The 24,795-nt window shown below is 35.3% G+C and overlaps 1 protein-coding gene across 2 annotated transcripts in view; it reads right to left on the minus strand.

Moving 5' to 3' along the window:
- RABGAP1L (RAB GTPase activating protein 1 like) overlaps positions 1-24,795 on the minus strand; it is a gene marked incomplete at both ends in the record, with an annotated part of 630,503 nt that overhangs the window by 476,106 nt on the left and 129,602 nt on the right. For both annotated transcript variants that reach the window (XM_079698675.1, XM_079698674.1), the window contains 2 exons: positions 14,566-14,716; positions 22,827-22,920. In XM_079698675.1, coding sequence (XP_079554801.1) covers positions 14,566-14,716; positions 22,827-22,920 — 245 coding nt within the window. The remainder of the gene's footprint in view (positions 1-14,565; positions 14,717-22,826; positions 22,921-24,795) is intronic.

Below are 24,795 nucleotides of genomic sequence, written 5' to 3' on the forward strand. Positions count from 1 at the left end.
ACCTTTAAAAAGCAATTGCTCCTTCTTTCATAAGACTATGTTTGCCCTGGCTAAGCATGCCATGAGGTTTGTAAATATTAGATTGTGTTGTACCAGCAATCATTTGTACAAGATTTACCACCTTAAACTACAACTGATTTGAAATAATGGTACAGAATAAATTGATCCCCAAAAGGCCACAATTCAAATCAGCTTCATATGCTCTGACTCTACCATGTGCCAATGGTTGGGAATGGGAGGGTGGTAAGGATACACAGAAGAGTAAGTTACAATTCCCGCCCTTGCTGAGGGTAGCTTTCCAGCTCTTACCTCCCTAATTTTTCCAACTACCTGCCCATTTTAGAAATTAATAAACCTCTGTGTATTAGGACAAATATCAAAAGATTGGAAGTAAAATTAACAAAAGCAACACCAGGAAAAATTATAAAGTTTTTATTGTAGTTCATAATCAATTACCATTTGGTAAATTAAGAAATATCTGATATGCTGGATATAATAATCATCAAACATAATCAGGCCTGGGAAACAAGACATATAATACATACATAAAGCACACACCCTTGTGAAGTAACTTCTCTTATACAGTAATCCTCTAAGATGACTTCAGGTAAGCCAAATAGATTGTTAAGCTAACAGAAATGCCATTGTGATTTAAATAGGTAAATTCACTAATCGTTGTTAGATATTTATGTTTATTTTGATCTTGTATGTCATATATATGTTTGTTTGTATTTATATGTATCTACATACAAACCCAAATGTTATCTACTAATATTCTTTCTATATAGCATGGCTTGTTCCAGGATTTAAAAAACATGATAAGATTACAAGTTAAAAAGCCTTGCAGATCAACCAAAATATTCTAACTCCAGTATTATTGCTATTATGTAAATTTACATCTGAAAACAAGTCCATTAAATATCAAAGTTTATTACTACAAAATAATCTGCTAGAAATCCCTAAATTACCCCTTTCACCTGGGACATAAGCAGTTAAAGAACGTTGCTAGAAGCTAGAGAGCAAGTAGCTAAGTCTACAGTTTCTTTCTGTAAAATATCCTGAGAAGGCAGCTGATGAGCAGTTTCCTTTTTAATTAGAGTCATTTCCTGATTAATTAGTCTCAGAACACTTAATGCAAGACTACACTGTGCCACTGGGACGAACAACAATTCTCCTCATGGTACAACTAAGTATCACCTTTTCTCTAGGATCAAGCTCAATCTAATTTCTGTTCCAATGGGAAAGGATCTTTTCTCAGAAGGAGTGAGCTGGAAAACTATAGCTCAACATGGAGAGGTATGTCATCAGCCCCAACAGGAAAAAAGAACATGTAGATTATCTAGGGGAATTCCTTTACCTCCTTAATTTAAGATTCTGGTATAGTTTTTTTTTTCTTTCTTTTTTTTTTTCTGGTATAGTTTTATTTACTTAGAAAATCTTGATTTTAAATAGTATGTAATAAAGATCAATTCCCCTTTTGACTGCATGATCAACCCTATAGGACTGAATGAGACAAATTTTGCAAACATACCCAAATCATCTTTGCATATACCTGAGCTTTAAAACCCTTCAAAGTAAAGATCTGAGGTCCCTAGAAAGTTAAGTAAGAGAGCCTCAGAGACTTTGATTAAATAATCTGTATGAAAAGAAAGAACCTTACTTAGAGTATCTAAGTACCAACTAGACAGATGGGTAGAAAAATTAAGATAAGCATTGAATTAAAAATTACCATTATACTTTTTCAAACAAGAACTGAAGGTTTAAAGAGTTTAATGGAATTGCTCCTTTTCACATCGTCTTTGCAGGTATCAAGGTAAAAGCTTCATGATGCCGTCTTCAAAAAATTAGTCATCTATTAAAAGATTAAGTAGCTTTTATAAACATGTCAGAGATCATCCTCTTAAAGGGTAGAAGTGATTGAGTTATTCTGACAGTAATAACAAGTAAAGCTCTCTCTTGTAGAAGAAAGTGTGCATACCCATAATATTCCAATCCAGATATTAAAAAGTTTTGAGCAACTTTTACCTAGACTATTCATCCTTCATTAGGAATAAAAATGTTTGTATATAAAAAATTAAAGTCTATTGTGTGCTTAATAGAAGTATAACTGACAAAATAAATTGTGACATTGGAAAAAGTAAAGATTTAATACAGAGAAAAAAAGGAATCAAATGAGAATCATAATAAGGTGTTATGGTATAACTATTCTTTTAAAATTGCAACATGTTGAATTAATTACAATACTTAGTTTCAAACACTCTATGGAATGAATATATTAATTAAACCAAAAGCCAGTTTATAAAATAAAGCTTTAAAGTCTGAAAAAATTTTACAGCATCAATAGTATCCCCAACATGGTATTTTTACCTAGTATCTTTTGAAGAAGCTCAAGAAATTTCACAAAGAAACTGAAGTTTTCTAAGGCCTACAACAACCTTAAATTTATTCATTGATTCTTTTGGTCTTTTCCATTTGTTTATTTTTTTTCTATTTGATGGAAAAAGGAAGTAGGAACTAGGATGAGTTTGCAATAGGAGACATTCTCCATGTCATATTTTGGGGTCTTTGTGTGTGTATATTAACAATTACATATCAACTCCATAAGCTCAAAAGAAGTAATTATTTATCTTATAACAAAAAAGAATAAATTAAAAAGACAACTTTTCAAGGACTAGTCTTGTGTCTGGTCCCTAAGAGCTACTCATTAAATGTGATGAAAAAAGTGAGACTTCAATTAATCATCTCTGGTCTATAACTTGAAATGGTCTATTAAAAAAAAACAACATTCATAAATTCTAATCAAATTCTTCACCACAATGCCATAGCCATTAACCCCTACTTTTTCTATTCCAATCATGGAGCACTGACCTATAGAATTTAATTCATACAGTCATTCAACAAATATTTATTAAGGACTAATGCCAGGCTCTGGGGATACAAAGTACAACAAAATGACAGTTTCTCTACTCTATGATGACACAGTCTACTGTCTTGTTAGTTTAAAAATCAACAAAAAGCCATGCAAGTAAAAAGCAGCCTAATCTGAGAAATTCACAGGGAACATGAAACCCAGCAAATATAAAACAACAAATAATAAAAAATCACTTTTCAGAGCTACATTATGACAATTAAGAAATGGAGGCAGGTAAAAAAAAGAATGAAAGATATGATGGAGAGACAAAGAAATATAAACTATAAAGAGACACAAAAAGAGAGAAGGAAGATACTGAGAAATTCATGAAGTAATCAAGCAAGAAGCTGCAAATAGAACTGTCACCAAAATACAAGCAGAAACGTGTGATATGTTGGGGAGGGAGTTTTGGTGCCTGCCTCATAGTATCCGCTGTCTCTTCCTTTTTTAACTTTGGCACGAATTAACGGTAAACATATCTAAACATAAATTTGAATGGAAAAGTAAATCAAAGCCAAAGCAAAACCCTGGAGAAAACTCATCACACTATGTTACCCAATAAAATATAAATATGCTCTAGAAATACATGCAGATAAGTCCATAAAGTTATCATGAAACTGTGATCCAGGAATCACATTATAATCTCAGGCTCTTGAAAATTGTGAGATTTAAGAAAAATATCCATGTTTTCCTCTTATCCTTAATTCTATAGCTATAAATATAGCTTTTATGCCACTGATCCATGCTCAGCAATAGCCCAGTCTTCCCTCAAAACAGTGTACTCCTACTCTAATTCATTACAAAATCTTTTCCTTAATTAACCTCAAAACTATGTATTATATTTAAAGAATAACAAAAACAACACTTACCACTAGAAGCAGAACATTATCACTTAAGTACATGAAAACAATTAAGAATATATTTTTAAATTTTTACAGAAACGTATCAATGCTGGCGGGAAAACTCTGAGTTCTCAGATTCACATATATAATCATAGTTTTACACATGTACGTGTCAGTATTGATATCATAGAAAGTGAAAGACCTCAGGTAATAAGAACAAAGAAAATTTAATAAAAATTATGCTGTGAAAAAAATAATAAGCAAAGGTATAATTATGTAGTAAGAAACCATTGCCCTGATTATGCAAGAAAAGAGGAAATAAAAGGTACATTTTCTTAAAGAATCTCAATAATTCTTAGTTTCCTTTAATAAAGACCTTCTACTATGTACAAGCTCAAGTCATTTACATTACAACACAGTGAGTATTCTTTAGTATCCTTGCCCCCTTTATTTTTTTGGTTAATAAATTTTAAAGAACTATGAATTTTCTGGAGAAATTTTTAAATTTTATGGCTACATCTCCAACATACCAGTACAAGAGTCTGTGATTTTTATAATACCAATGGTACAGACTCAGCAGGAGTAACCCCATTCTATCAAAAAGCTCATTTCCTACAACTAGACAAGGTGATGACAGAGAACAGAGCAGCCATGTAATTAAGCAATGCCCTACCTCTCAACAAAACTAGTGTTGAGTGTTATTTGACTAACATACAGCATTGAATTTTTAAAAAAGAAACCACGTAAAGAAAAAGCAAATATCTACCTGGCTAAACGATGTACAAAGTTTAATTTAGTTGTAGAAACTTAAATTAAAAAATACATAACTGATACCATAATTTGACTTTTCAATTAAATATTCACTAAATGTTATTTGATCATAAGAAAAATACCAATTTAAACATTTCCTCTTGAGACTGTCCAGTATTTATAATTATAGTACGTTCCACTAAAATAGGGTAAAATTTTTTCTTTAGCTACATGTTTTATTAAAAGCCATCTGCTACAATAATGCACTGGAGAACAGAGAGAAGACAGGCTTTACTCTGAGCGGTACCAATAATCTGACAAGAATGAACACAGTGAAGCTTCATCTGTCTATACAATGCTCAAGAAAGCAGAGAACTTGCAGAATCTTAAAACAGGCCACTCTTATCATTGTTTTTTATTTATATTCCAAAAAAGATTTTTGGCAGCAACTACCAAAGTAATACTTGCAACTTTGCCCTTTTTACTCTCTGATAGAGGTTTAAACACATGCTCTCTGTACTTTATCAAACTAGACTTTGTCTTTGCAAGTTTATACTGTTTTGTATTTAGCCAATAGATGGTACTTTTCAATTCATTGATTTTAAAAATTAATATGCATTACCATACTAGCACAGTACCTGGCACACAATAGGTACTCAAACATTTATTAAATAGACACTGTAAAAATTACTTGTTAAAATTCTATTATGTCGACCCTAGGTAATCAACTAAATATATCATTTTAATATATTTCCTGAGGTTTTTCACTTCACATATTTATTATAACAAGAATAAACTTGTATTATGTTCTTCCCATTTTACCAGGGGACAAGCACTGACCCATAAATAGTGGATGTGGTTGGCCAATTGAGGTGGAAGTGAGGGAAGGAAGGAGCACATTGAATTCACTTCCTGAGGCTTCCAGGATAATCCAAGCTAAGTCACGAAATGGCAGCTGAATCATTACATAAGCCACTCCTATACTGTACTTCCTCTCCTATCTTGCTCAGACATATTTAATTCCCACCTCAGACATTAACTTCCCCATGAAGTCTTCCCTGACTTACCAAAGCAGAGTTGTCACTGCCTCTTTTGCATTCCACACACTTGATTAAGTACCTGTTATAACCTGTATCATCATATATTTGATCTATCTGTGTACTGGCCTGGCTTTCCCTAGGCCATGCTCCTCAAGGTTGAGAGCCCGTTTCGTCTACATAGGCCTAGAAACCACACAGAGCCTGGCCCATAAAAGATGCTCAATAAAGAGTTACTAAATGAGTGAATTAATAAGTGAATGAGATTGATATCTGCTTTGCAGTCTTGATGAGATCATACAGGCGTCAGGAGTGATTTTTAGAGAATATCATTTGACTTTATGATATACTTGAATGTGCATAATCACTGAAATAATAATTCACATAATCATTACAAAGTCAAGTCTAAGGATGCAAACATTCCAAGATATTCACTAGTCAGAAAAAAAAATTAGAAAAAGACAAATCTGACTTTTCATACTTCTAAAAAGATCACTTCTCAGTTCTATCAGCTGTTGTTCACATCATATGCTCTCATGAAAATTATGTGACTAGAAGTTGTCAAACACATATTAAAGTAGAAATATACACTGACACCAGTATCCATTATTACTAATATCATGCATTCATATCTTGAATACTTACTATGTACCAAGCACTTTATCATTTTATTTAATTCCCACAATAATCACAGTAGGTACTATTATTATCCCTGCTTTACAGAGGATGAAACTGAGGCTTAGAAAGTTGGGATAACTTCTCAAGATCACAAGTTAATACATGGGAGGTGTAAGACTCAAATCCAGGTCAATCTAACACTAGAACTTAAATCCTTTAAAAAGAAAATGTATGTGTGTGTGCACACATACTTCAAGAAGTATACATATACTTCTTGAAGAGAAGATTCATTTGGAAAACAACAAATTCAAGTGAGAGAAGGAAATAAGTTATGATGATATTTCTGAAAGCTTATCAATTAAAAGCTTGTTCTGATTTTAACAAAGTATAAAGTATGAATGCTATCAATTAGATCACTTCTACAAAAAAGCACAGAATTATAGTCTAATATTTCCTATGCTATATAAGGAGTATCAGCAGACTGGATAAACTATACCATACATGCCATGTAATTACTAAAATTACACATACAGTTCTGTAAAGCTACATAAAATTCAGGTTTCCTTAAAACACACACAATCTTCCCTATGTCAAATGGCTCATACTGTGTGAAAATGTGATCATTACTCGGTGGCTCCTAAAGCCAGCAATTAAGATTTAATCCTAAGTTTAGAAGCTTTAAATTCTGTTTGTTTCTATAAAGGGCAGCAAGGTCACAATCCTTCCATCGTCCTTTCAGATCACCTCGATATTATGAAGAATGCTAATTTAACAGAAATAACAAGAAATCTCAATGATAAGCAATAAAGAACTTACACTTTCAGAAATATGCGGTACAAGTCTGCCACTGATTCATCAACGTGTTGGTGCCCTCAGCCTCTGGCAGAAATCATGTAGCAGCAGACAGTGGTTAAAGCCGCCAAGTCCACTTTAGGACAGATGGTGTGAAGACCCACTTTAAAAGGGACGGCTTGAAGTTAGGTGATTTCGACTTTTCTATTACTAATTCTAGAAAGTACTGTTTAGAACGTTTCCATCATTTAGAAGGTTTACACGTTTCTTGATATAAACAGAATAATTCCTCAAGTGAATTATAAATTTCATTTCCATACAATGAATAGCAAAAGTAGAGAAAAGGGATAGTACTGCTTTTATTTCTTTAAACTTTTATTACCCTTAAGGATTAAATGATGGGGAAAATACAGAGAAAGAGTTTTTCCTTCCAAAGGATCTTTAAAAGACAAAATGTAAGAATGCCCTCTTTCATTTCTATTTTAGAGTTTTCTACTTTGTGGATTCAAATACTGACTCTGCTATTTAGTAACTGTGCGTCTCTTAAACTCTCTGAACCTCCTATCTCACTGATGGTAAAAATGGGAGTTATATCACTGAAGCTGTCAGGTTTACATGGAAAGGGCGTATGAAAGCACTAGACATAATGCCCATCACACACTCCACTACTTCCTCTCAGCAAGTGTTTTCTAGCATCTGCTAGAGGGCAGTCCTAGCATTGAGTGGTAAGATCACAGTGGTGAGCAAAATCCACACACAATCCTTGCTGACTTAGAGAGTTTACGGTGTAGAGTGTCCCCATGTGTCACACTGAACTTCCCACAGGCTCTGACCATGGCAGGACCTTTCACAACTCTGTGTCTTTGGGAATGGCATTGCCTCAGACTAAACATCCCCTCCTGTTCTTTGCTCCTGGGCAGAGCTGGCTGCTCCAGTCTCTGTGCTCCCTTATCACCTTGTTCATATCTCTGTCACAGCACTTAACCATGTCATCACCATTTCTCTGCTTTCTGGACTGCCTCCTACACTGGACTGTACGTTCCTACAAGGTAGGATATCAGTGTTACTCTTAACACAGAAGATACCTTAATGTTTAATAAATGAAAGCATGAATTAGTGGCACAAGTACATAACAGAGTGTTACACATATCTTGTTTTCCTTCTTTCTCTTTATTTCTCAGATGGAAGTCCCGAAACCTGCACAGACATCAAGAACCCACAGTAATCTCCATATTTCCTAAAGTTCTTTTCTGTGCCACTCATTTAGCATTGAAGCATATACTGCTTTATAATTTTCCCCATCCCCTGTCACTAATGAGTGCTTACCATATATTAGGCATGCTCTGAGTGCTTTACATGAGTTATCTTATTCAATCCTCACAACAATTCTGTACGATATGTATTATTCAGCCTATTTTACAAATGAGGGAATTGAGACTAAGGATAATTAAGGGACTTGCCCAAGGTCACAAGCTACTAACCAGCAGAGCTTGAAATCTGAACCCACGGTCTCCTTCCAGAGTGAGCACCAACATTTCCTCCCAAAGTGGAGCTGCAGCCTTCAGCAAGCAAGGCAAGTTGTGCCTAAAAGCTCCTTGATGCTGCCAGTGGGATCAACATAATTTCTCCATTATTTAGATGGATCAGCTCTTTTGGCTGGTCCTGCTTGGTCCTCGGCTCCAGATTAAGATTACCAGTTAGCTTGCAGCTCCTGTCCTGCTTCATCTTAAATCTAGTCTAGAGTGTTTCATCCTTTTTAAACCTTTGGTCCCTAGAGTCTTTTCCTATCGGTCAAAAAGATTTGCAAAGTTTTATTTTCCATAGATTACACTACAAAAACAACAAGGCCAGAGAGAATGACTGTTCCACACTGTAACCCCAGCCCTCTTCCCTGTTCAATACTACTCTCTAGCCTTGACCTACTACGATTCAGGGTGGCTCAATCTACATGCCCCACTGGCCATTGCAAAACTCTCTATGCCAGTAATTCTGAGTGGCTCCTACCTACTCTCTGGCAAAAACAACATTCCTGGCTAGCACACCAGGACCTGCTGCTCAAATTAACCCATTGCTGTGCTCTCCCCAACTAGATGATAAAATTCCTGGGAAAAGACACTGTGCTTCACACTTTACCAGCTTTATCCACAACACAATGTAATGCTTACAATTTAGGGGAAGAAAATAAAAAAGAATAAATGACTCTATGAATAAGTCAACAAATGACCTTGGGTCCCTCGTGAGAGGGACAAAAACAAATTTTACTGCTAGTCCAGTACATGCCAGGCCCTATACCAGACACAGGGTATCCACAAAGAGTAAAACAGTTGTGGTCTTTGCTCCCCTGGAGTTTAGAGTCTACTGGTGAAGTAGAACTTAAACAACTAAAAGCACACTGTGACAGCTCCCTCCCCTGAGGCAATGGTCGATATGCTAATATAATGGAGTCACAGAATCAAATATATTTGAGGGCTTGTCAGGTATTACAACATATGAAGAACAGAGAGTAAGTAATAAAGAGTAGTATGTCTATGGCAAAACAGAAAGTACAAGCTTGAGCCAGAAATGTATATTATTCTTTAATGTATTGTATTGATGATTACACAAAGCGTATGATAGGCTGGATCCAGCCTGCTATATGCCATCTAACCTGAAAAGGATGCTTCAGAATGTGATTTGTTTTTTCAAATTGTGGACTAGTGCACTATACTATAGGATTTAATGATAAACAGACTACTTTCTCATAGAAGCCAAATCTTAGTAGGTTTTCTATAAATACTTCATATTCCTTCTTCCTTATATAAGCTGATGTCTTTGGGAGGTCTTTAGCAAGTTTATATGCTCAAGCTGAACTATTTTATTAACCGACCTTGAAATCTTGCCATTCCCTTAATAAGAGAGGAAAAATTAACTGGACCAAAAGAAAATACTACCAGCTTTGGACCAGAAAGTGCCAAATATGCAGGCACTTCTTACTGAAAATCCTCTGGGTGTTTATGTTCTTTCTCCTGAGCAGCTCCTAAACTCATATGCATTCACCACCAAAGTGCATTCTTAATGCTCTTGGCTACAAGCACTTGCTGTCTTATTTCTACCCGTAAGCATAGAGAAAGAACAAAATTATTTTTTAAATACTGACATTATTCATCTTATTTTTATTACATTTGGCTATGAAGCAAGGAAGACAATGAAATTAACTATACCACTGTACTTTCTCTCACAGAAATGTTATGATTTGAGAGCCTGAAGAAAGGCACAAGATCAGAGCCACACATTTCTACATTGTTTGTAAGAAAATGTTTTTGATAAACTGCACTGTTAATGATAGAAGTAACATTAAAAATTTTATGTGGTCATTGACTTATAAAGCAAAGTTGGAAATATTTATTACACTATCTTAAATTGTACATTATTAGTCAATCTCAAGTGGCGATTAGTAAACATTTGCTGTCCTAAAATAAATAAACTACTAGGCTTACATGTTTTTCATGATAAATTATTGCACAACAGATCTCAACTTCTGTCTCTACTAACAAGGCAGCTGTGGCAGAGAAAGGTAGCTGTCTACCTAGTATCTATTCTCTTTCTTCCTTATTAATAAACTCTTATTTCAGTGGATGAAGAGGGGCAGCAATGTACCACCTTAAAAAAATATTTCCCATCTTTCTATGGAGATAGCCATGTAACAGAATCCTATCAAGGAGATTAAGTGGAAACTGCTGTTTGGGGCTTAAGGAAAATAATCTTTAAAAGGGTGACAGACCTGGTTCTGTCAAAAGAGATATGCCAAAAAGGGGTCTAGGCTCATGGAAGGTTCAGGCTCATGGAAGGTCCAGGCTCATGGGACGTAACCTCTAAAAGCTTGGAATTTCCCAAATGACAGGGACATCTTTGTTATTCATGGTGGGCCCCTCCAACCACATCTGACAGTTTATGCTTACATTTTGGGTGACTCATGGAAGGGCCCTAGACAGTTTATGCTAATAAGAGGACTAAGCATGGGAGCTGGCCAACCCAGAAAGACCAACCATGTAATTAGAGGATAGGGGTGTTGAGCCAGGTGATATCAATCCAGTCTCAGGGGAGGGAACAAGAGAAGGCTAAAGACTGAGTTCAACCAAGTGGGTGATGATACAATCAATCATATATACATATGATGAAACCCCAGTAAAAACTCTGGACACCAAAGCTTGCTGAAATGCCTGGGATGGTGACAGGTACTACTACAGATTGATGCTGGGAAGGTAATATGTCCCTGAGGACAATGCAAGCTTCCTGTTTGGAACCCTCTCAGTCCCAGATTCTGCCCAATGTATTTCTTCCTTTGGCTGGTTCTTATTTATATCTGATTTGCATCCTTTTGCTATTAAAAAAAAAGAACTGTAATTGTAAGTATAACACTTTGCTACATGCCTGAGGAAGTCTATGGGGACCCCCCAATTTGTTGCCAACTGGTATGAAGTGAGAATGGTTCTGGGGATCCCCAAACTTGCAGCTGGTGTCAGAATCTTGGGCAGACTTGGCAGTCTGGAGGACAGTTCCCTTAGCCTCAAGTCTGGCTGCCTTTGTCTTTTCTCTTCTCTTTTCTGGACACAACACTTGATGTAGAGCAGTCATCTTGTGACAACAAGGTGGCAAGCATATGCCAGGTATATCAGACAGGGTTCAGTCAGGGACACAGAACCCACTCTAAGTATTTCAAAAAGGATTTAATGCAAGGACTTAGGCACTTACACACTGGAAGACCAAAAGATTAGGAACATCACTGCTAGCTTTCAGGTATTCCACCACAACTACAGTCCAAAGAATCAGGAGGTTGCTATTGCTACTCAGGATAGGAAACTGCAGGAAAAAGAAACTACAGAATGAAGGCATGTGATTCAGAATGGAATGCCCAGAGCAGGTGCAAAATCTCACAACTGGCAAGGCCCAGGCATCTGCCCACCACTGCCAGAGGAAAATAATGTGGCTTTTTTTCCTCCCTCCAGTCTTCACAGGCAGAAAGTAAATCACAGCCAGAACCCCACAGTGAAGGCAGTCCAGGAATATTTTATTCAATGAAAACATTTATGTCATTCTGTCTCTTGATCTTAAACTTCTTCCTAAAAATTGTATATTAAAAACTACCATGTTGCTTGGTATATATAGCAAAGCTTTTATACATATATGAACATATATATTGTCAGGAGCTTATAAATAATATTTTGGGAAACTATTTTCATTTTTCTTCCAAAGTTTGAAATCTTAAAAGGTATGAATTAACAAAGCCTCTTAGTGGAGGAAGGAATATGACAGTCGCTGCTATGCCATGAGCAGCCACTAAAGGTATACAGCTTGTTAATTATGTGCAAAAGTGATTTGACGCCAAGAGTTATGGTCTCTGGACATTTCTGCTCAGATATCCTCATCAATAAAAATGTCTGAGCATAAACTTCCAATATATGTATATTTATTATTTATTTTTATTAAAAGTGCTACTGTACTAATATAAATACTATAGAGCATAGAAATGTAGAGAAAAATTAAAAAATGAAAAACGTTTGCTTAAATAAAATACTACAAAAATACTATTCAATATTGAACATGGGCCATTTAAAATTTTTTTATTTTGTGTAATTTTTCTGTTGAGATAAACTTCACATGACAAAAAATTCACCATTTTAAAGTGTACAATTCAGTGGTTTTTAGTATATTCACAATGTTGGGCAACCATCACCTCTAATTCCAGAATATTTCCATCACCCCAAAAAGTAACCCCACACCTGTTAGCAGTCACTGCCAATTCCTCCCTTCCCCATCCCCTGGCAAACATTAGTCTACTTTCTGTCTCTCTATATTTGTCTATTCCAAACATCTCATATAAATAGAATCATACAATATGACTCCTCATCTTTTGATATGTTTGTTTAGCAGTTTATGAAATGACAATTTGAAAACTTTCCAAAATCAGTTTTTTGGTTCATGGTTTTAATCGTGATCATATCTGGAAAATAATAACAAAGAGCAGTAGATCCAAGCATCATTTGTTTCAGTCCCACCCATCAACCATTTTGTTGAAATCTGGCTAGGAGAGTACTCATTTTCTCAAAGTATTCTTACAAATAAACCAGAAGGTGTTGTATTTTCATATTTTTAACAATCAGTCTCAAATTCTCTGCAACCATTTGCACAAGTTTTAAACATACCTGAAATTTCTGATTCCAGATTTTAAAGTAAGAAAATGGTAAGAGTTTTGTAATAACACAGGCATGTAGTTTTCAGTCACAAAATCACATAGTAATGTTTAAATTGCTAAATGTTTCAAACATCCTTCTCTATAACATGAATTTATTTCCCAAAGTAGTTGCTTTGTCATCCATTATCATAACATTAATTTTTGCTTGAAGGACAGATTAGTGTGTTTATGTTTTTTAATATCTTGATATGCAACATCCTGTGACAGCAGTCTTTATGAATCACCCATCTATCCTATGAAGATTTAAAACTAGATAACCTGTAAATCCACTTAATCTAACACAAGCAAACTGCAAGAAAACTGAGTATTCTAAAAGCGAATATATGAGCGTGAGCACCACTGTTATTCCATTCCAAGGTGTGCAAATCCCTTCTTCCCCCAGGTCACTCCTGAACCACAAGGGACAAGTGGCCATCAGACCCAAGGACCTAGCATGGCACAACAAATATCAGTATAGCTGAATAACATTTTGCATTTGTAACTTAAAAAATGCAAATGGAACTTTAGACATCTCTGCCCCCAACATCAATGGATCATCTTGCACATCCCACTATAGAAAATACTAATCACAAAAAATGGTATAAAGGTTTTTTTTTAAAAAAATGCATGAATTTAGCAGTGACTGAATATACTAGGCACTCAGAAAATATTTGTGAAAGGGAGGGCAGCAAAGAGGTAAGGAAGGGAAGAAGGAATCAGAGGGGCTAAAGAATTTTAAAAGTTGATATAGCCTGAGGAATAAAGTCTTACTTATCAAAAAAATTTTCTAAAAAACAAACAAAATGTTACCATTACTTTAAAATCCATGATTTATTAAAGTAGATTAAGAAATTAGGAGGTAAGACCTAAGAAGAGAGCCTAGGATCAAGGATTACTTTTACCTGTGCTCTAAAATCAATTTTTTGGGCATAAGCAAAGGAATTTACAGTGGAACCAGAGGCTCCTGACAGGATAAGGATATGGGCAAGTATCCACATCATTTAAGTGTAAGGTTACATAAGCATAGAAGGCCTTATAATTTCATTTTAAGTTAATTTGACTTTAAAATTATACTAGAGTACAGTTATACTGTGTACAACTGTACATAAATCTCATACAGTAAGAAAGGTTGAGAGTACTTGAAGTATAAGTGTATCCCAACTTAGTAAATAGTTATAAAGTTACTCTAACAAAAAAATGAAAGCCAAGGCATTAAGTGTTCATAGATCACTACAGTGCATTGTTTATCACTGTCCAACAAGTGTTTAGAATAAAAGGCAACTATTCACTGAACAACAATAGAGTTTTTAAAGAAGTTCAAATCATTTATGACTTACTGGAGCTATGAAAACAGGATTTACTTAACATACTGTTGCATGAGAATAATATGAAAAGATCTCCTACCTTTGTGATAAGAAGTCGGTACCTATCCAGCATTGCCTGGTTGTCATGGCAGCCTGCTAATAATTGCCATACCTCTGCCCTCAATGCTTCAGGAACACCACTCTTCACCAGAGTAGATAGCCCTTTTGGTCGCGCACCAAGATTATTGTGCCTGAGAAAACAAGAAAATAAACCATTCATACTCCCTTCACCACTGCTGACCTGCTGTTGTTATGAAAAGTATATTGATGAGTTTATATAAAACTGCAAGACTGGATCAGGAGAAAAATGGCAGGGAGGGGCATGAAATAATAATAGTAGTGTTTAAGTTTAGCAATGTCTTCAACTTTTTTTCTTGATTGCATCTTCTTTATTAGTGAACCATGTTATTCCACCCACAAGGAAAGTTCTTTCTTCTCCTCATTTACTTTTTAATCATCCTATGAACCTACTCATAATAATGAATGTGTTAACTATATATTTCTAGGCAGCATTCCAAGGCATAAAAAGAGCCATTTGAATCCCCTGAGATGAATGTATGACAAGTTGGCTAATGACGTGTGTATGGTAAGGGTTGGGGGCAAGGGATGCTGAAAGTAGATCAGGGGCCTATCACACCTTGACTATATACCTCTACATCCTGACCCAAAGTGCTTCCTAAAGGAAGAACCTAGACCTTTCCTACAAAACATATACAACCTATCCAACTCCCCAGCAACATACACTTATCAGCCTTACCCATTTCCAAGGGTGTTTAGAATTGGAACAATGACAAATACATTGTCATGAAGTCAATGATCACATAGCAGGTATGCTACTACGATAATCTGCCCAACTGAACAAGAAACTGAACTGTAGTTCCCAGTCTATGCCTAGCTTGAACCTGGAGCTATGTTCTATGCCTTTTTATTCAGACTTTATCTCTACTTTGCTGCTCACCTTTGATCTCTTAGAGCTGATCCTAGTGTAACCATCTGGACTCCAAACCTTAATGATGTACTCTGGTTTGGTCTAACATCCCAGGTTCTGGTTTCAAGTTTTAAGCCTGAAAAGTCATAGAAACCATATGTCTATTTTCTAAAATTGGCCTCCCATCTACTTTACCTCCTTCTCTATCTTTACACACTCTTCCAGCTCCAGGCCAGACCTCAGTTTTGGCATGCCCTTCATCTGAAAATATGTTCCATGCTTTCCCCATCCTCTCATAGTCCAGCTATCTTGGAAGAACTGTAATAAGTTCCATAACTTGAAAGTTCAAGTAAACTCATCTCATTAATATCTTTAATAAACCATCAAATTTATGACCATTCTGCTTTCTTTCAGCCTCATAAAGGAAAATGTTTATATTGTTGAGTTAGGGAACCTAAGCTGATAATACTGACAGGCTTGAAGCAAAACAAGTAAAGTAAAGTAAAAAGAGGTAGCGCTTACATGATTTAACATGCTATGACACCATTAAAGAACATAATTATGCTGCTAAGTGAAAAAAGCAGGTTTCAAAATAGTATATATGGTATTATTTAAAATACACATTTTCTCTCTCACACTCTCTCCCTAACACATACTATTTTGAAACCTGCTTTTGACATGCATAGGGAAAGAATATGGAAGAATAAACTCCAAAATATCTATGTAATGGAATTAAGAGAGAAAGTACTCCTCTTATTTTCCTATACTGTTTGAAATATTTACAATGGTCTTGAATGTTTTTATAATAATACACCAAAAAACCCATTTCAGGTCTTTAAATTTCTCTCATGGACTTCAATTAAAATATAAATTTAGTTAATTTGGAAAAACACCATAGCTAAATATGTTCCATAAAATATGTCAAGTAGATAGAGTATTAATTATTCTTGAGAAGACTTATACCTGAGTAAACTGTATGACACATGGATTTCCTTCCTACTGCCTCTTCTTCACTATCCAACTGAATTTAAGATTAGCAAAAGAATACTGCACCACAAGAGAGCCAGGATCAGTCATAAAAGGATATTTTTTGTAATTTATTATTTGATTCTGATTACACTTTTGAATAGGAAAAACGTATGTGGTTTGAGGGCTAGGAAAGTTTCTGTACTCTTAATGTAAAAAAAAAATGAGTTAACTAAAAACAACAGTGTGCAAAGGGCTAAGCTCATTTCCTATGAAATTAAATGCAAAATATGCTGAATTATGAGTCCCATAATGTACAATATCATATAAGAATTCAAATTAATTAAATATATTACATGTTATACAGAAATCAAGGTCATCACTGTGTATCTACAGCTATTAAAATTCCAATAAATATCTCCTATAAAAGAAACCTTTATTCCACCCCACGTCACACTCTAGATATCATACTGTCTCCTACCTTGCACATCAAATTTCTCTAAAGGATCGCTGTATACTCAATCTCTATTTCTTCCCCTCACACTCATTCCTCAGCTCAACTCAACATGGCTTCTCTCTCTCTCCTAGAAACAGTTTTCACTTAAGCAATACATGACCTCTCTCTATGTCACTAAATTCAAAAGACATTTTTCACTCCTTTCACTGTTGACCACTTTGTTTCCCTTGGCTTCAATAACAAAGCACTCTCTTTCCCTCCCACCCACAAACCCCACTGATGACTGCTTCTCCTCTATTAACCTCTTCTTAAGTGTTCTGAGCTTTTAATCTCTCCAGTTTCCCTCAGTGATCTAATTATCTTCAGTCTCTTGTCTCTGGGCATTGTCATCCATGCCCATGTATTCTGAGCTCCAGAAATCAACATGCTCAAATCTAAACTCATATTCTTTCTCCCTAAACCTCATCATTTTCCAGGGTATCGTACCTAAGTGATTGTCACTACAATCCAACCAAATTAGAAACCTAGGAGTTATGGTTGACATTACTCTCTGTCCCATAATCCATTACTAATCCATCAAGAAGTCTAATGCATTTTATTTTCCCAACCTGTCCAAAATCCATGCACTTCTACTTCCACTGCCACCAACTGTAGTCACTCTACAACCTCTACAATGACCTCCTAACGGGCTTCCCTGGTGGCGCAGTGGTTGCGAGTCCGCCTGCCGATGCAGGGGACGCGGGTTCGTGCCCCGGTCTGGGAGGATCCCACATGCCGCGGAGCGGCTGGGCCTGTGAGCCATGGCCGCTGAGCCTGCGCGTCCGGAGCCTGTGCTCCGCAACGGGAGAGGCCACAGCAGTGAGAAGCCTGCGTACCGCAAAAAACAAAAAAACAAAAAAAAAACAAACAAACAATGACCTCCTAACATCCACTCATCCTACTATGATATGCTTCCAATATGGCAGACAAAATGAAGAGGACAAACAGCTTGATTAAGTGTTATGTTGGCTCAAATTACTTTGTATAATGATTTATATAAGATTTTGAATCTGGAATATCTCTTCCTACTCATGCATACACACACCTTAAGGTTAATAGTCAACAGTCCCTAATACACATTTTACCATAATATGATTCAACTGAACCAACATTCAGCTTCTAGCTGACCCTCAGCCATCTGTTTGGTTGGGTACAATAGAAAAGTCTTTTCTCCTCTCTTAAAAACCCAGGCACTATTTATCTTTACAGACTGACATTTAAAAAGAACTATGTCATTCATAACACAACATGATTAACAGCTTTAATTTACTGATTATTCTTGTAATGACACAGTAGTTATATTGCATATAGCACCCTAGTACTTAAGGGATATTAGTGGATACTAAGCCAAATGCTACTAGTATACATCTATGACCAGAGAAGACCCAAACAAAAGAACAATCTATAGAAATAATCATTGTTTCAATATTTCTAATAAAAATATAACTATATATGGCCATTGCTTTAATAGTGTACAACATTAACTGCAGCTATCAAGAGACTTGGAAATAGGCTATGACAGGTGCTGAACTCTGCACTAGAAGCAAGATAGTCATCAAATTATTCAAAAAGTCACACATAAACCAGACATATACTAAACAAGTAGTAATCGGGCAGTTTTTAATGCATGAATATAAACTCCACAAGGGCAGGAATCTCTGTCTTCTTTAGTTATGTATCCCAAGCACCTAGAACAGTGCCTGGCATATAAAAGGTCTTCAATACATTCTAGGTAAATGAATAGATTTATGAAACTAAATTAATATGATCAACTACTAAGGCTAAGCTAAAGAATGCTTTTTTAAAAGCAAACATTCTCATTGATTCTAATAGCATCATAAAGCTGTTTTATATTCATCTAGTTACCTTCAAAGAGGCATCTTTTCTCGAAACTATCTGGGCATGTAAGAACTTTCTCTATTGTTAAAGCTATCCAGAAGAGAATTTCAAAGGGAAGGTATCATTTCTAACAAAAACAGCGGAGAAATCAAGAGATGAGAAGAAAAGCCATTGAATGAAACTGAGTGGTCACTGATGGAATTAGGGCAGATTTGATAGAGGGGAGGTAGAAGTAAGTGTTTAGAAGATATGAGAATGTGAGGGCAGCAACCTGACCCATTTTAAAAGGTTTTCTCAGAAAAGGGAATAGCTAGAACTGAAACTAAAAGATGGAGAACATCAAGTAAAGTTAGGCATTTGTCCTTCCCCCATTAATGATAAGACCTAGATATGTCAACCTAGGTCTTACTTTAAGTTAAACAAGCTACATGAAGAAAAGTTTCAAGAAAAGAGACACATTAAAGGTCACTGGGAAAATCAAGAACACATATTTTATTCTGATTTGTATACGTTTTTGCCGGGTTTTTTCATTAGTCAAAAAAGTGAAACATTATACTGATGTGAAATGGAAGGAAGCTATGGATGTTCATGCTTAGTGATTCAAATCCTTCATGTTTCCCAAATTTAGATTTTTTTTCCCCCTGTCAGTTTGCTGATGCTTAGCTAGGTTGAGAAACCATGGATTAAGAACACATTTTCCCACTGTGGTAATAAGTATAGCTATGAAAAATATAATCAAAGTGCCTATTAAATGCATACTGACTTTCTGAAAGTCTAATAAAAGAGAATGAATAGTTTGAAGATGGTTTTATTTATATATAATAAACTAATACTCAATTTTTACCTCAGAGGTTCACTTCATTTTTTTGGTTAGAAAATCTTCCTGCCACAAAAGCTGACTTACACCTAAGGGTTCAGCATCAGCACTCTGCTTTCTTAAGCTATCCAGAAATAATTCTGCCCCAATTCCTTAAATTCTTTAAATAATTTAATGTATAAGCCATCAGCATTACCACTCTGAATATATTCAGGAAAAAGAAATCTTGCTACCACTTCAGTTTGTTTCCAAGTCCTCCCTTCACAAACATCTCCTCATTTCCTCTCTCCCTGACCCTCTCCCTCTCCTCTCTCAATCCTTGTTTCCTCATTTTTTAAAATTTAGTTCATTCATCAAGACACCTTAACTCCAGTCTTGTACGAAGACCTCCATTACTGAACATTTTACAGTCTGTTTTCCATTTTCTTTTCCATAGTATCCTTATTTTTTTCTGATAATTTCAAATTAGTATTAAATAGTCTTCCTTTATATCTTTCTAATAGTATATTTCATTATCTGAATTCTGATTTTAACCATAAAAGCTTCACTTAATTTTAATAGAGTGATCTAGTTGTTTTATAATAAGTTGAAAATACTTTCAACTATGTTTTATTTAAAAGTTCCTTGAGAACACAGGCTGTCTCCTCATAAAAATCTCCCCAAGCACAAAATGTAGTGTTTTCCCCAAAAGGTGCTTTACCTAAATAAATCACAAAAATATCTTCATGTAAGTCCCTAAGCTAGTATTCCTAAGACTCACTGAAAAGCTCTAAATCTAAAAAAGATGAGTGTTTAAAAAAGATATTCCTCCCGTTGCGGAGCACAGGCTCCGGACGCGCAGGCTCAGTGGCCGTGGCTCACGGGCCAGCCGCTCCGCGGCATGTGGGATCTTCCCAGACCGGGGCATGAACCCGTGTCCCCTGCATCGGCAGGCGGACTCTCAACCACTGCGCCACCAGGGAAGCTCTAAAAATTTTTTAATTTTTAAAAATTTTAAATCAATTTTGTGTAATAGATATAAACTCTCAAACGGGCAAATTTTATCATTTTCATATGAATTTTCATGACACAACTGCAATAATAAGCCAAATAAAATAAAAATACATACTTGAATGGTAAAAGATCCAGCAAGTTTTATAAAGGTCTAAAAATCAGTTATCTTAGTCATTTAAAATAGTTCCCTCAGATTCTTTCAATGAGTTTCTTGAAGTCCACTACTAAAAATATAATGTAGAAAGATGGTATTTTATTTCTGCAAAAAATGTACACTGAATGATAGCTGAGAAATCCCATGAACTCTATTTCAGAATTCTTTCTCTGTTTGGAACTCCTCTCCATACAAAAGACCCATGAGTTTGGTATAGACCTCATCAATCCATGCAATTACATCCTAACCAGCTTCTCTATTAACAGTTTCTTCCTACTCCAAAATTACCTTTCTAAATAATAAAAAGCATCATAGCAATTTCACCTTTAAAATATTTGTTGGGGATTTTCTTTATCACATTTATTGTATTTTTTTCTACTTTTGTGTTCATTCTAAAATTTCCATTGGGTCCTCAGTGCTAACAGAAGCAGTTATCCATTATGTCACAATTATCTGTTTAAATGTCTATATGCCTCTATAAAATGGTAAACTCTTTGCGGGTAGGAATTATCTCCTATTCATCTTTAAATCAGCATACAATTCCTAAGAGAGAATAGATGAATTTTTTAAGTTGGGTAAAAAATCAAGTGATTGTCATTTTATAAAAAAGAGATTTCTTAACCATTTTCTTAACAAAATGGTTAAGAAATGTGAAACAACCTCAGTGTTTCAGTTATTTTGTTAAAATGGTCTGTTATGAGTGTATATTCCCACCCTTCTTGATTACGAACCTCAAAGGTAAGAACTGTGTATTTATCTATGTATCTCCTAGAACCTAAAAGGGTGCTGTATATTGAACAAAGTTATAAATCTTGCTTTTTATAAATAAAGATCTCAACTGGCTGTTTAATTAGTCATAAAAGTATTTTGTTTTCCTGTCCACCATACTGCCATTCTCATGATCTCTCTTTAAACTCATACGAGAAGTCTGGGAAGGGTATCAATTTTCCTAGTTTATTCTCTCTTGTACTAAAACTTCTACATGCTCCCATAAAAAGTAATCCAGAAACCTATGTACATTATAGAAATGGCAGCCTGTCCAACTGGTTAAAAAGTTCTGGCTCTGGAGCCAGACTGCCTACATTCAAATCCTGTCATTTACTTGCTGCATGATCACAGGCAAACTATTTATTGACCATGGGATCTTGAGCAAGTTACCTATTTGCTGCCATTACTTGTTGTGTATTTTTATACTAGCTACCTGACATAGCTACGCCTCCATTTTCTCATCTGTAAAATGAAGATAATAATAATCCCTAAGTCAGAGGGTTGTCACGATGATAATTAACTAAGGTATCTAAAGTGCTTAAAACAGCACCCGACACACAGTAAGTCAGCTATTACTTTTGTAGCCGTGCCCCACCTTTCCTTCTGTTACAATGAATGTTCTGCGCTTCTAAATACAACTCCTCCACTAGTCAACAAGTCCATCTCTTCTTGCCTATTCATCGACTTCTCTTGCAACTGTGTCCTCTTCCTCTGGCATTATCAAATTTTCTCTTCCTACTAGATCATTTCCAACAACATACAATGTACAGGCTATATTGGCCATCTTAATTTTCAGAATAATCTCTCAACCCACATCCACTTCCTAATTATGTCCCTATTTCTTATCCTCTCCTTCTAGCAAAACTTCTCTGAAGACCTATCTATCTATAACTGCTGATTACCTTTCCTCTTAGACATAGTCCAATCAGGCTTTCATTCCTACCTCTCCACAGAGGGGTTCTTGTCCAAGTAACCAGTGACATTCAAATCGCTGGACCCAATGAAATTCTCAGGCTTCCTCTGACTTGACCTATCAGCAGTTGATCACTTCCTCCTTCTTGATAGCCTTAATTCACTTGATTTCTACCTTGGTTCTCCTCCTACCCTTGGTTCTCCTCCTCCAAAGGAGCTTTCTTGGACTCCTTTGCATGATCTTTCCTACTCATCTTTCTAACTGCCAAACACTGGAGTGGTTGAGGGCTCAACCCCTAGATGACTATCTATATTGACTGCCTAAGTAATCTCAAGATTAAGATATACAAACACATAGATTTTAATTAATAAAGCAAATTAACATCAATTATGTAAATATAAAATTTTCAAGAAAAAAAAAATTGTACCATCTTCCTAGCAATTCTCCCCAAGAATATAGGATCTTCTCAGGACAATCCTTAGACACATCACCTGTTCCACTCGAGAGTTCATTATCACTCTCTGCAGAAGAAATACAAGAAGAACAAACATTATATTACATACTATATTAGATATTAACGTATTTTAAAACAAGAAACATGATTGTGCATCTAATGAACAATCAAATAATACTTTTGCTTAATTATTATACCCATTGCAAAAATAACAGTATTTCATTAATACATTTTATCTTTAGTGCCTAAATAAATATTTTCAAATCACAAGTTTTTATGAAAATTCTTGTCTACAGTTTACACAGTATGAAATTGAAAATACCTATAAATAAATATCTTTACCCAAAGAGAGAACATTTAAAAGCTAATGGTAACACGATTAGAAATTCTTATATAGTGCTTTACTCATCAGTTGAACATTCTCAGATATTAATATTTTATTTAAATTATTTATATTATTTTATTACTATAGTTATTAATATTTAGTGAGACAAATAAATACTAAAAACAAGTCAGACATATATATCAATATATAACACCAAGAAACATGTATAGTATGATACAAACACACAACCAGAAGTCTAAAAAAATTTTTTAAGGTTTTTTAAAGATATACTGATAAGTACAAGGTATTTTTGACTAAGGAAAGATGAAACTATTTGGCCTTTTAAAATGACAACTGTATAAAACATCCCAAGATGTAAAGTAATGGTTTCAGAAAGAATAAGATAGGTTGAGTTACAGTTTACAATCGGTGGTGAAAATGAGTAATTCTAAGGTTTATAAATCTTTTGAGTGGTAACAGAGTTGGTAGAGAAAGGAGATGTAATGGGCACAATTCACCTACATTATAACAAAGGCTTTGACACAGTACTACCTAAGAAAAGGCTGGAGAAGTATTGTCTGAATGATGAAATAAACTAGATAAAAATCTGTCTGGCTGATGGCAAGTACTAAGGTTTAACCAATGCTGTTACAGTATAGTAGGGATTGGAATTAAGTGAATCACATTGGGATCTGTGTTAAGAACAGTTTTACTTAGCATGCTACAAATCCCATGATCCAATCATAAACTCATTCATGTATCAGTGCTGAATAAAAATTCAACACCAAAAATTAATGTGATAAATAAAGGTTTATACAGCCAGGTTAAAAAATTTGGTATTCATCCAAAAAGGTTTTATCACATATTTAGTAAAATATAAACAAACTATATGCACACGCACAGACAAATGCTTCACCATCTTTAGGATGATACCGGATAAACAAGAATCATGAGGGACATTTTATTCAAAAAGTAAGTATTGGGACTTCCCTGGTAGCTCAGTGGTTAAGAATCCACCTGCCAATGCAGGGGACATGGATTCGAGCCCTGGTCCGGGAAGATTCCACACGCCATGGAGCAACTAAGCCCATGTGCCATAACTACTGAGCCCAAGCTCTAGAGCCTGTGAGCCACAACTACTGAGCCCACATGCAACAACTACTGAAGCCCGCACACCTAGAGCCCGTGCTCCGTAACAAGAGAAGCTACTGCAATGAGAAGCCTGCTCACTGCAACAAAGAGTAGCCCCCGCTCACCGCAACTAGAGAAAGCCCGCATGCAGCAACGAAGACCCAATGCAGCCAAAAATAAGTAAATAAATTTATTAAAAAACAAAACAAAACAAAAAAAACTAATGAAAGCCAAAATTTCAAAAAAAGTAAGCATTATTCTGGATGGTAGGATGAAGGTTAAAAGGATATACACTAACATCACTGCTCTAGAAATACCTCACATAAGCAACTCTATGAACTTTGCAACAAGTTCATCATGAAAATAATAGAAATGAGAGATTTTTTTAAAGCTAAAGCACATGAAGTATTACTAAGTACTGGAGGAATAATGTAAACAGAAACAACTGAAGCCTTAATATTAAAATATCCTAATGTGAACTACTAC

Source organism: Hyperoodon ampullatus, assembly GCF_949752795.1.
Source record: "Hyperoodon ampullatus genome assembly, chromosome: 2".
NCBI lineage: Eukaryota > Metazoa > Chordata > Mammalia > Artiodactyla > Ziphiidae > Hyperoodon > Hyperoodon ampullatus.